This window comes from Populus nigra, chromosome 5 (genome assembly GCF_951802175.1).
Source record: "Populus nigra chromosome 5, ddPopNigr1.1, whole genome shotgun sequence".
NCBI classification, from domain to species: Eukaryota; Viridiplantae; Streptophyta; class Magnoliopsida; order Malpighiales; family Salicaceae; genus Populus; species Populus nigra.
The window spans coordinates 7052885-7066240 of NC_084856.1; the positions used below are offsets into that span (position 1 = coordinate 7052885).

Consider the following 13356-nt stretch of genomic DNA (forward strand, 5'->3'; position numbering starts at 1 on the left):
ACAAATCAATCCAATTTGAAATGATAAGATTAAAAATAAAGTTCAATCACTAACATAAATAAGATCTAAGGAAAAAATTAAAAACATTGTACAAATCCATCATGTTGTCATATAGGCAACAACAAAATATTGAAACCTTTTATGAATCGAAAAAATAAAGAGATCTTCTCTCTCTCTCTCTCTCTCTCTCTTATATATATATGCTATGTCATAGGCCCTTTTTTTTCGAACAAAAAATGATGGTTAAGTGCCGCAAATGCATTTCAAAGAAGGAAAACAAATCCATGACTTAAGTTATAGATTTGACTGGATCAAATAAGTTGTTTTTATTTTAATTAGACAATAAAAAAATGGTCAATGACAACATATGAACTAAATTAAAAAAAAATATTTTTCCAAAATAAAACAACGATGTAGCTCATTTTCTAGCCTATTAAAAATGAAAGGATAAAATTGGGTAAAAAAAAAACTTAAAAAATCAACTCGGGTTCGCATGAAAATCCTATAACCCTGATAATTAGGGTTATGCCAACCAAGATTTTCCCGCTAAACCCATGGTCTAAGTCATGAGATCAGGATAACTTGATAAAAAAAATAAAAAAAATCACAAAGCTCATTTTAAAAATATCAGCTTGCGTTAACTTTTCCAGCCTCTGACTAGGGTTATTAGATCGGAAGCACCCTATTTGAAAAAACAAGAAACCCAATTCTCAATCAATCAAATGTTGATGGATGAAATTGAAAAAAAATCAATTATACAAAAGGATTCATGAAAAATTAGCAATTAAAAGAATGATGATCAAAATTGAAACATAAAAAAAAATTATAGAGCAATTAAAAGAATGAGGACTATAATTGAAATAAAAAGAAAACGGGAGGACACCTTTTAATTTCACCAATGGATGAAATTGAAAAAATTATCAGAAAAGCGATTAATACGAACGGAAATACCGAGGGAATATTTCCGTCGGTAAATTTCCAAGGGATTTTACCAACGGAAATATTCCTCGATATATACTGAGGGAATTACCGTGGGAAAAAAATTAAAACAAAGAAAAACAAATGATGACATGTCATTTTTATCAACGGAATTACCGACAGAATAAATTCCGTTGGTAAATTCATTGGTAAACTGTGAACATTGTTCATCATGTCAATTACAAAGGGAATCATCGACGGAATTTTTCGTTGGTATTTTCCAGAGAGCCCTAGAACTTTTCACTTTCCAATTGCACTGTTAATTGTTGTTCTTTATAGACAAAATCACCGATGGATTGAAAAGTCGTTGGTGTTATTTGGCGATTTTCTGAAAAAAATCAATTAATTTAAATTTTCATTTAAATATTACAGATAGAATCACCGACGGATTGAAAAATCATTGGTAATTGTTGGCGGTTTCTGAAAACTTTTTACGAAATTAAAAATTTAAATTAAATATTACCGATGGATTTACTAACGGAATAATTAAAAAATATTAATATTCAATTATCCGTCAGTAAATTCGTCGCTAACGCGCCCCAATAAAAAGCCTGAATACGCTTATTTCACAAGAGACAGACTCATTTCTTCTTCTTCTTCTTCTTCTTCTTCTTCTTCTTCTTCTTCTTCACTATATGTAAAAAACATCAATATCTATTTCTTTCTCTTCTTTTCTCTCCTAATCTCCTTCTCTTTTCCTCCATGCTCGGGTATGTTTTCTTCTTATTTCTTCTTTTATCCTCTTAGGGTTTTTTTTTAATTAATATGCTTTACGAATTTTTTCTCTCTCCTTAGTTTCACTTGCAACTACATTAAGGTAAGATTTTTCTTTTTCTTCTTTTTTCATGATTTTTTTCACATATTTGTTTTTTATTTTATTTTTAATTGTTTTGTTCTTAATAATTCTATAAATGTTGTTGTGAGATTTTTTTTTCATATGAGATCAATTTTTAGTTGATTTATTTATAGGATTTTTAAATTTTTAGCAATTGCAACTTCATTTTATTCATATGAATTTTTTTAGTTGAATTTATTTTTTCATTTTATTTATTTGTTGCAAATTTGTTTGAGTTGATTTTCCTATTCTTTTTTCCAAGCATTTTGAGTATATATTATAGAGTGTTGATTTAATTATTTTATAATTTTATAAAATGAATTTTTTTTAAAATGTTTTTAAATAATTACTGACGGAAATTCCATTAGTAATTCCGTTGGTAATAAAAAAATTTTATTACCAACGCGTCTTTTCCGTCTGTAAATCCATCAGTAATAATATTTTTTTTATTACCAATGGATTTACCGACGGACAAAAAATTACCGATGAAAGATGCACCGACAGAGCGTTTCCATCGGTGATTTCATTGGTAAATTAATTACCAATGGAATATATGTCTTACGTTGACGGAAAAATTCCGTCGGTAAAACTGTTAAATGTTGTAGTGAAAGAAAAATTAAAAAATAATTTAAAATAAACAAATAGCAATTAAAAGAATGATGACTATAATTCATATGCAAAACAAATGGGAGGAAACATTTTTATTTTGGATGGGGAAGCACGAATCTCGAAACCAAGAAAGAGAAGAAAGGATGGAGAAAGAAAAAATCTCACCGCTGCCCAATCATGCACGAACAACCATGGGCGCGCCACCTCATTGGAAATGCCCTCACTCGACGATGCGAGAGACATGACGGTCGAGCATTTTTGGGAGCCAGAGGAGATTGAACATGCCGCTTGAGCACAACCCCCCCTCCCCATACACACAACAACACGTGTTTTTCAAGTGCTGGCCTTTTTTTTTTTTAACTATTTCTTATACCTCTAAAAAGACGAAGTTGATCCTTATTCACATTGATTATTATAAAAAAAATCAAGGGTAAAAAGTCTAAAAAGTATGATAGACTCAAAATTATTGTGCTTGAAAATTGAAAATAATGAAAAAAAAAACCCTTCAATTTAAAGTTTTTTTTTTTTTAAAAAATGCAATACATTCATTTAATGCTCATTTTTAAAGACCAATCCATCCCATCCAAATCAACATTGACTAATGAATCCTGATGAAAAAACCATCTTACCCCAGTAACAAGTTCAACATTTTTAATAGAAAAGATGAACTGATAAAAATAGAATAATATGTCTACTCACACGTTATAGTGTTCTTGCTTTGGTTAATATTCACTCCAATTATATTGATGTCTGGTCAAGACTCTCCACTCGAGGTATCCTATCTTCGTACACTCTTGGGCTTAGCATGGAAGCAGTGGCTCCCCAATTATAGGATTGCCTGGGTCCTCGGAGAGGAGAAGGGCTGCTTCACTAGGCGAAGAAAAGGTTAATGCCCAATCTAAAAGTACCTATCCGGAATGCCCAGCAAAATGATTGGTTTAACACAAGTAGCCAGGTTTTGTCATGATGATTCTCACATGTATTAATGCCCACTTCCTCGAGAAAATTTGTACCACCATAGCTGCAAAGAGAATTTTCACATACACGATTCAATTTCAAAATTATTGAACTGGATAGAGCAGATTTGAACAGGACAAGCTGTTAGAAAAAAAGACAGAACTTTGGACCTGAGATGCATCATATTCGAACCAAACTGTACTAAGATTGTTCTGTATAGAGTCTTGTTTCTCCTGCATACCCACAGCGGCAGCAGTAATTACGAGGTGCTTAGAAAAATAATTGCGATTGTTTTTTAAAATATTTTTTATTTAAAAATATATTAAAATAATATATTTTTTTTATTTTTTTAAATTATTTTTAATATTAACACTTTACTGTAAAATTTATATCATCTCCAACGCAAAAAAAATTAATGATTATTTAAGTTATTTTTCTCTAAGCAACTCTAACGGGAATGCTCAACCAAGAGGTAAAATAACAGTTTCTCTTCACGAGATACTAAAGCTAAAACATGGAAAATGTATAAATATATTGTTAAAATAGTTTTTTTATATTGGAGTGTAGATAAAAAAAATATATTTACAATATATTTTAAATTCCATATTAACTATTTAGATTTTTTTTTATTTAGCATTTGCCATTAAAAATACTCTTAGCGGTTTGGAGAAAGCTTTTGAGTTTCCCACTTACAAATCCACGTGTTAGAAAGCCCAGTTTTAATATTAGCCTTAGGTGGTTTATAGATGAGAAAAAGTAAGGGGCCCAATAAAGGCCCAAATTCAGAATTGAGTCGAGAGCGCCAACAAGTCATTTCGAAACTTAAGACGCACCTCTCTCCCTCGTTGGCTTTGGCAGGAGTGGAAGAGCGATTGTGGTTGGTTCCACTCTCTGTTTGACACACGAACACACGCACTCAAAATTTCTCATGGACATCACACAAACACTAATTTCCACAAATTAAAATCTTCATTTTGCTCTTTTACTTCCGAAATCGCCCCTCTCCTTGACGGAAATGCCGTTCAGATCCGGTCATGGACAGGGAGGCTAACCTTCTGGTCCCATCTGCACCTCCGCAAAGAAATCTCGTTCGTCCCGTCACCAACGCCGCCGACACGACGTCTTCTTCCTCCTCGTCCTCCTCCCCGCCGGACTTTCTCCGGCATGTCCAAGATGCCTTCAAGCGCCACCGCCCCCTTGGTACCACCGCAACTCTCTATCTATAACTTTTTTTTATGCTTTGTCTCTCTGGATTTTTCTTTTACTAAGAAATTCTGAAAGCTAGTGCTCAATTTTGGCACATTATTTTTTTGTTGTCATTTACTAAAAAGCTAAATGAAGGCTTAATCCAGGAATCCTGATTACCCTGTCTGTTGATGATTCTATTATTTAAATGGAATTGACTTCTTCAATTTGGATTCCTTTTTTTTTTTTAAAGAAAAAAAAAACCGTGAACTTAATGCTTTAAAAAATGAAATAACTGTTGAAGCTCTAAATGATTGATATGCTCGTTTTAGGAATAATGCAGACGAGTAATAGCACAAAGCCTAGACGTACGTTAATTCCAAAACGTGAAGCGTCAAGAACTGTAGCTTCAAATATGGGTCCAACTACAGGCACGAAGAACTCTCAAGTTGTTGTTCCATTGAGTAAAGACTCAACTTTGCCGAAGAAGAATCCAGTTACTGTTATCATGGAAAGTCATGAAGATGCGTCAATCACACCTCCTTCGTTTCCTGGAACAATCACGAAGACGTTTGATGAGAGTTTCAATCCCTTTGATGCACAGAGAGAGCAACCAAAATCTGCTATCGATACTAAAGAGAACAATCCGATGCCCCTGACATGCATAGAATCCCAACCTGTTGAGGGTAAGAGAAAAGTCCAGTTTTCGACACTGAACAACACCATTTCACAGGGTAATATGTTGTTCCTTGCTGTTTTGAGCTGTGGTTTGAAAGTTGGTTTTGCTGGAATAGTTGTTTGTCATCTAATTCGTGATGCTGTGACAAAAGTTTCTAAATTTTTTGCTCTAGATATATATGCTCTGTTATCTTCTAACTTGCAGGGGCCGATAATGGAATGGCCACTGGATTGGAGAACTTTACTTCTCATATGGATTCACTTGCATTGACAGAAATGGAGTGGGATGTGAGCAATCAAGTAGAGGTGTCAAATGTGATCAATGAAGAAACAAAGCAGCAGAACTTTCAGAACATGGAATCAGATCTCACTTTGAGGTCCGATGGAGCTGTACCATCACTGGCAAAGAGAACAATGGTTATTCAGAATCAGTTGCATCAATTGAGGAACTTTTTAAGCCAACCAGCTACTCAATCTTCTGTTGCTGGACCATCCTGTGCTACCACAACATCTGTTCATTCTACTTCAGCACCCATGCTTAACTCGATGACATATTGCTCTCGTGAGAGTGGTTCTCAAGCTGCAGTCGAACCTTTGAGGGATGCTAATGCAAATTCTCAGAGCTTTACTCCAGGGAATTTGGAGCAGCTGTCACATCCTACATTGAAGGACACTAGTGGCATGCTAATTGACTTGAGAGCCACTGCAACCCGGCCTTCTACCTCTTCTATCCATTCCCAGTTTAAGGACCTGCCTAAGGAGCAACAGAGAGGTGTGCCTGAAGTAAGTGACATTGCAAACAATCCTTCACTTGTTGTTGATAGGTCCACTAAGGATATTGAACCAGCAGATGATGGTGCTGCTGTACAATCTCAGCCTCCAATGTCCAAAAACCCATCTTCAGATGTGAAGTTGGAGCCTCCTAAACATGAAAAACAAGAAAAAGTTTCAAGTAGTAAAGGTGCATCAGTGCCTCGAAAAAGGAATCTTGACCCTGATTTGTTCTTTAAAGTTAATGGGAAGCTCTATCAAAGGCTTGGTAAGATAGGAAGTGGAGGAAGCAGTGAGGTTCACAAAGTCATTTCATCAGACTGCACAATCTATGCACTTAAGAAAATCAAGCTCAAGGGTCGTGATTATGGAACTGCATATGGTTTTTGTCAGGAAATTCTTTATCTAAACAAACTAAAGGGGAAGAACAACATTATACAGTTAATAGATTATGAGGTATTCACTTACAGCCTTAAAAGAATCATGCACTAATCTCCATGATTTAATCTGGGGCAATATGTTTACAATAGAATATTATCATGTTCTCTCTGTTTGTCCAATTTACACGAACTCGATACTTCGTGGTTGCAACATAGGTGCTTTGAGATCTCATTACAGAAGATGATAAATCTTGTCTCGGAATAATATATCTTTTATCCTTGAGCTTGGTGTTCCTTTTTCTTCTCATCAGAATCCATATTTCCAAGGCTTGGCATCTATTCTTGCTTTATTTTTATCTAGTAGATCTCTAATAGTCTCTTTTGGATTTAGGTGACAGATAAAACTTTGCTCCACGAAGTCATGAGTGGCTCTGTAAATAATAAAGATGGAAGAGTCAAAGATGATGGGTGTATATACATGGTCCTTGAATACGGTGAAATTGATTTGGCTCACATGCTGTCCCAGAAATGGAAGGAGATGGATAGCTCCAACCAGACGATAGATGAGAATTGGCTGAGATTTTATTGGCAGGTCCTTGGGCTACACCTTATTTTGCTTCATAGTTGCAGTTTTGGTTATAGCAACACTCTATAGCTTTTTCTCATAGTAATCTAGATATTAGTGTTTATTGCTAGAATAAAGTCATTGTAGACAGTGGGGACAATGTTTCTTTGTTTCAATGACATTCTTGAGACTTGGTCTGCATCATGGGGTGGATACTGGATAGGTTTCTAATGTTGGCATGATGTTGATTATTGGCATTGTTTGGTTTTCCATCTTTCTCTCATATTTTGTATCGAAGGGTATTTGGCATGGATGAAGAAACACATTTGTTTTATATCACTGATGCAACACTGTCTTCATAGTATACCTATCAAGTAGCAAATTTACATCGTCTTCAAAACACACATTACTTGTTGGTCTTGTTCATAGTTAATTAAATGGCAACGGGGATTGACAGTGTTTTGTTCAAATATTTTGCAGCAAATACTTCAAGCTGTCAATACCATACATGAGGAACGTATCGTGCACTCTGACCTGAAGCCAGCTAATTTTCTTCTTGTCAAAGGTTCTCTAAAGTTGATTGATTTTGGTATCGCCAAAGCCATAATGAGCGATACTACTAACATTCAAAGGGATTCACAGGTAGATTTTACTTATTCCTCGCATTTGGTTTTCCAGATTATTATTAGATTTAGAACCTGTTTGTTCGCTTAAAATTAGTTTTTAGAATTATTTTTTGATATTTGATAACATTATAAAAAATAAGTTGGAAAACACTTTTTAGTGTTTGACTATGTCATGGAAAATAAGATAAAAAAATTTTTTAATTTTTTTTCAAATTTATTAAAAGAATGATGGCCAAATTTAACATATAAAAAAGTTAAAAGGAAAATGAAATTGAAAAAAAAAATAATTTCATAAATTATTTTTAAAAAATAAATGACATTCAAAATAATGGAAATTAAATTTGACAGATAAAAAAGTTGAAAAATGATGAAATTAAAAAAAATAATTTATAAATTATTTCAAATAAAATAAATAACAATTAAAAAAATGAAAATCAAATTTGATAAATAAAAAATTTCAATTAAAAAAAGAATAAGAGAAAAAAATAACAATAAAAAGAGTGAAGATTAAAGTTGATATAAAAATCAAATTCTAAAGGGTGAAATTAAAAAAAAAATTCAAAATAAAATATATAACAATTAAAAAATTGAAGACTAAATTTAATATGATCAATAAATAAAAAGATATTTTTTATTATTTTATAATTTCTGCAGAGTGTTTATTGTGGAAAAAATACTTTTTAAAAACTAAATTATAATTTTTTTTAATGAAAAAGTATTTTTTTGTTGATTAATTTTTTTAACAGGAAACATAGAAGTGATTTTATTAGAATGCTTATTTCACCTTGTTGCCGATCTGTGACTGACCACATGTTGCCACTTCAGAATCTCTTTTGTTCTGAATATTTTTGGATAACGAGAAATCTGTGAAAAATGCGATTGCCTGCCAGTGGAAGGCTTTCTGCGTTCAGTCAATCTACGCAGGGTGAATCGGTACCCAAGGAACCCCTGAAAGGGCTGCTGTCCGAATGGTACACAAAAGCGACGAAGTTGCGTTGACTACAGAAATGAGGGGATTGCTTATTTGTCAATTTAGCTTATTTCAAAGGTTTTTTAGTTCGTGCTTTTTAGCTTAGTGGTTCATATTCTGTTTCGGCAGGTAGGTACCCTAAGCTACATGTCTCCAGAGGCATTCATGTGCAATGAGAGTGATGCTAATGGAAACACCATAAAGTGTGGTCGGCCATCAGATATTTGGTCCCTCGGCTGCATCCTCTACCAAATGGTGTATGGAAGAACCCCTTTTTCTGCGTACAAAACATTTTGGGCCAAGTTCAAAGTTATAACGGATCCAAACCATGAGATAACTTACGAGCCAGTCTCCAATCCATGGCTTCTTGATCTTATGAAAAGATGCCTGGCTTGGGAGAGGAACGAGAGATGGAGGATCCCTCAATTACTCCAACATCCTTTTCTTGTTCCACCAGTACCGACTCAACAATCTGAATCTCAGAATCAAGGTTGTGAACTGCTTCAACTTGTTGCAGAAACTTGTGGCAGTGACCAAGAAGCTTCTATGCTGTGCCATGAGCTCCAACAATTGCTTAACCCAGGCACTCACATATCCGAGTCATTAACATCACGAGACCAACAATATAAGTTGTTCTCCCAGATGTCTAAGCTTTGTTTTCAGCTCCGGGAATGTTTAGCAAAGTCAGAGGGATTTTAGGAATAGTTTCAGGTGTATAAATCCATGTTTGAGGTCGGCAGTCAACTCCGGGAAGCTCTTCTCTTCGGGGAATATGAGAAATCATGGCCGTCCTACCCTTTATAAGGTGTAATCATCCCTGTTGTTTTATTTTGACTTCGAACAGAAGTATTGAACTCCAATTCTTTACTTGTATGTATCTCCTTTACGGACCCGATGAATGCGCGCAGTGTGACATTGGATGTAATCTTTCACATATACTTTGAGCAGCATACATGACTTGATTCTCGGCTTAACTGGAATAGTCATTTCTCATGGATCTTCTAAGACATTTTGCAACACATTGGCTAGGTCAACAACGAGCAAGTAACGATATATATATATATATATATATCGTTACTTGCTCGTTGTTGACCTAGCCAATGTGTTGCAAAATGTCTTAGAAGATCCATGAGAAATGACTATTATATATATATATATATATATATATATATGGTGGCGTGAGCAACTTTAAGTAGTTGGCCGGCGGTTCCTTTGTCGCAGAGAATTTTTGCATCCTACAATGGATTGATTGTGGGAGGCCCTAGAAAAAAACGAGAGCCAGTTGTGAGCTCCATGATTACCATGTAGCCAGAGGTGAAATACGAACTATGGAGTATTAACTGAATGCTTCCGTGAAGTCTGCTATTAAGGGCGTACCCTATCTTTCTGGAGAATCTTGGTATCCCTAGCATTATCCTTGGTCACTAACAACATGGTTCTAGATGTTCAATGTTGGAAGGGAAACAAGGATGCTACAAATTCCAGTTTAAGAAAAAAGTGGGGAAAAACACCCTGTAGCTTGGAGCACATACTCCCAGTTTTCAGCTTGTGAACCGGGCAGGGAACTTCGAGACGGATTACAGAATCTAGGCATAGTTTGATTGATCGGCAGAATCTTTTTTTTTTCCCTGAAAGGAGTTCTAGCGGTAGGATCCAGTTCGCAGACTGGAATAAACCGACATTTCTTTTCCTCCATTCAAGGCATGTAGTACATCAGCTATTTATTTATGATCCCAACTGAAAAAACAATAATAAAAGAGAAAGGATAAAGGAGGAGACACAATGAGATGCCTCGTGTAAGAGAATTGCAAGCTTTAAACGACAAATAACAACTTTCATTTTCATATTTGTATAGGCGACAGTGAGGCATCTGTGTCAAGAATCATCTCTGCCAATCACAGCAGCATATAAAGATGCAAAATCCATCACCACAGCCCCAACTCTCAAAATTGGACAACTTTCCCGTGGTAATATTTCCCACGTGCCCATTTCTTTCCTTTACAACACAGTGATATAAGACTTGATCCATTAAAAGATTGCTGGAATTTTCGAAGTATGTCTTCTCTGCATCATGCCAATTACCTTCCAGCATTCCTTGCCTACGGAGACATGATATAGTTCTGATCTGTCTGAGCTGCCTCTACCCACATCATTTTACAAAGTCTAAGCTGTAGCATGCTCTCTTCTACTTGAATAGTGAGAAAGCTTCTGTCTACCGAACAACCCCCACAGATAATACTTTCCCCGATATCCTGCAAAAAGATCATTCAAGCATTCATTCAGTTCAATGAGAACAGAGACAGACAAATATAACACGTAATGGCAGCAAAGCTTACTCCAGTTCTGCAAAGGTAATTGAAGAGATGTAAAAACCAATAATTCTGCATGCTCAAGAACGGCTTTCAAGGCAAGGTCTTGTTCAATTATATTATCTACTAACTCATCAAAGGCTCGTTCATCTCTGCAGCAATTGAAGAGAGGGAAAAATGTTTCAAGGAATTAAAACAGGATATAACTCATCAAAGGTATTGTTCAATTATATTGTCAGAAATGGAACCTCTCTTTTTCCGGGAAGAAATAAAGGCCAATATCTTCAGCTGTTACATCTGAAGTACCAAACTTTTTCGGAAACACTTCATGCCTAGGAAGCATTTCTATAGAAACAGATCCTGGCAACAAACTAGCTGTCTCACGAACTTTTGGGGATGCTTGGTTAGATGTATAGGCCACCAGTCCTTTCATAACATCAAAATTTCCATTGTTGATAGTAAAATTTCCCCTGCCAAATTTGCAAAGAGAATAGGTTAAATGCTCTGTACAAGTTAAAGAACACACCTACCCCACCAAAAAAAAAAAAAAAAAGGAAAACACCCAAAGTAAGGAAAGGAACATGACAAAATAAAAAGAGAACCCGATATTCTTACCTCCATATGGGATCAAGAATTGGCTGTGCATTGGTGTTGAAATCCCGATCTAAAATTTTTGGCAGATCATCAGTGCTATTTTGAGAGGCCTCTTTTTCAATACAATTTACCGCTTCATTTGAGCCACCCCCAACATCAGGAATCAATCTATTCTGATCACTTAAGTTCTGATCCTGTGCACAACTCTCACTGCCAGACAGTGTATTCATGTTCTCCTCAAAAGGTTGCTGTACATCAACATTGGAATCGCGGTCTGAAATTTTGGGCAGATCACTCTTGCCATTTTGAAATGATTCTCTTTCAACAGTTAATACCTCTTCATTCGAGCCACCCCTATCTTCTACAATCATTATACCATGTTCTCTCGTTTTTTGATGCTCATCAGAGCTCTCACCCCGGGCCAGTGTTCTCCTTTTGTCCTTATGAAGGTGAGTACAGTCTGATTTTTGATCAGATGAGTTAGTCAAGCAAACCCTTTTAGCTGCCTCTGCCTCACCAGATTGCAAAGAGGGACCCCTTTTTAGTCTCTCTACCTTTCTCAGAGCTTTCAAGTATGCATCTGATGCCTCCCATTTCTGTTTCCTTACAACTTTAACTGCTTGATCACTCGTTAATAATTGGGTATAACTAGAACTGTCTAAGGTATTATTATGTCCGCCATCATTCCCAGATAAACAAAACCAACACGTCCAAACCACATCCTCTTCAAAATCCTTGGGAACAACATCTAAGCAGTAGCTGAATAATATAAAAAAGGAAGCACAGAAGTTACTAAAAATACACAGATGATTTCGTGTACAGTCACAACATAAGTGATAAGCAGCAGCAGTGATGATAATCAATTTATGCTGATTCTTTCCTTCTATTTTGGTTGCTTCATTTCTGGGTCTCAATTTGGCATCAAGTTTAGACAGTAAGACATTTAGAGCTACCAAAAATCAATCTAATCATACAATCAAATAAAGGCAGACAGGAGGAAGCTTACGTGTGTTCAGCAACAACTTTACACTTTACACAGTAATTTAGAGCCTCCGGATAGCCACGATCACCGCACTTTTGACAAACTGTATTCTGCAGCAAGTCAACAAACATATCAAACACCTGCGCGCTGCCACATTGGCTTTACACAACAACAAAAAATGCTGAGATAATCATTGCTTAACGTTGCACTCGTTAAAGGCAGGCAGGTCGGCGACACTATCTTGCCCTAAAATGTCCATAGAGCAGGTCTGTTAAGGTTAGCTTGCCCTAGAATGACTCCAGGAAGCCAGAATCCCGCATCGTATTAAGGTGAAGTAGTTGTGTGTCATGATACGACATGGGCATGGTATCTCGTACGATCTAAAAAAGAGAAAACTCAGTTTGATAATTATTGGGGTGGGAAGGGCTTGCAATTCATTTATTTACAATACAGAGATGGTGGTTTTGTAAAATTTAGAAACACAAGGGAAGCCAGATCCATTCCAAAGAGAAAGAAAGAGTATGATTTGCTATATATAATCAAATCCATAATAATAATAATAATAATAATTGAAAGAGTGGGATTAGGATGTAACCAAAAGGTAAAGCAAGGAAAGACGAGAAGAATGATGACTCAAAATGGTAAAACTAAGAAAATTACCATCGAATGTTTCTCCACAAGAACCATTTGCATTTGCCTTGTTGTTTAAGCGATTGAAAGAGAGGATTTGGGTACTCAGCCCATCTGATCCGAGTCTTATCAAGTGATGCTCATCCATTCTCTTGAAAATCCTATAAGATCACAAGAAAAAAAAACCACCATAAAATCCATTCTCTCTATGCCATCTCTCTCCAACATGTTTATTTTTGTATTTTTAAAAAATAATTTTTATTTTATTTTTTTCTTTAAAATAATTT

General features: G+C 35.4%; 1 protein-coding gene and 1 pseudogene across 4 annotated transcripts; one reads left to right on the forward strand and one right to left on the reverse strand.

Moving 5' to 3' along the window:
• Positions 1-4207: 4207 nt before the first annotated feature.
• LOC133693763 (serine/threonine-protein kinase MPS1-like) lies at positions 4208-9528 on the forward strand. Of its 4 annotated transcripts, none has more exons than XM_062115051.1 (6): positions 4208-4579; positions 4897-5298; positions 5448-6469; positions 6785-6985; positions 7439-7600; positions 8684-9528. In XM_062115051.1, the coding sequence occupies exons 1-6, from the start codon at positions 4414-4416 to the stop codon at positions 9251-9253; spliced, it is 2523 nt and encodes an 840-aa protein (XP_061971035.1). In that variant the 5' UTR covers positions 4208-4413; the 3' UTR covers positions 9254-9528. The 4 variants fall into 4 exon arrangements, with proteins under 4 accessions (XP_061971035.1, XP_061971036.1, XP_061971037.1 ...); XM_062115052.1 differs by having other exon boundaries at positions 5517-6469; XM_062115053.1 differs by having other exon boundaries at positions 4897-5250; positions 5517-6469.
• An 839-nt stretch (positions 9529-10367) lies between these two features.
• LOC133693194 (PHD finger-containing protein 1-like) lies at positions 10368-13269 on the reverse strand (annotated as a pseudogene).
• Between the last annotated feature and the right edge of the window lie 87 nt (positions 13270-13356).

Coding starts and splice junctions, on each gene's coding strand:
- LOC133693763 (XM_062115051.1), top strand. CDS start 4,414: ATGGACAGGGAGGCTAACCTTCTGGTCCCATCTGCACCTCCGCAAAGA. Junction 5,299..5,447: donor GAACAACACCATTTCACAGG/GTAATATGTTGT, acceptor TCTAACTTGCAG/GGGCCGATAATGGAATGGCC. Junction 6,470..6,784: donor TACAGTTAATAGATTATGAG/GTATTCACTTAC, acceptor TTTTGGATTTAG/GTGACAGATAAAACTTTGCT.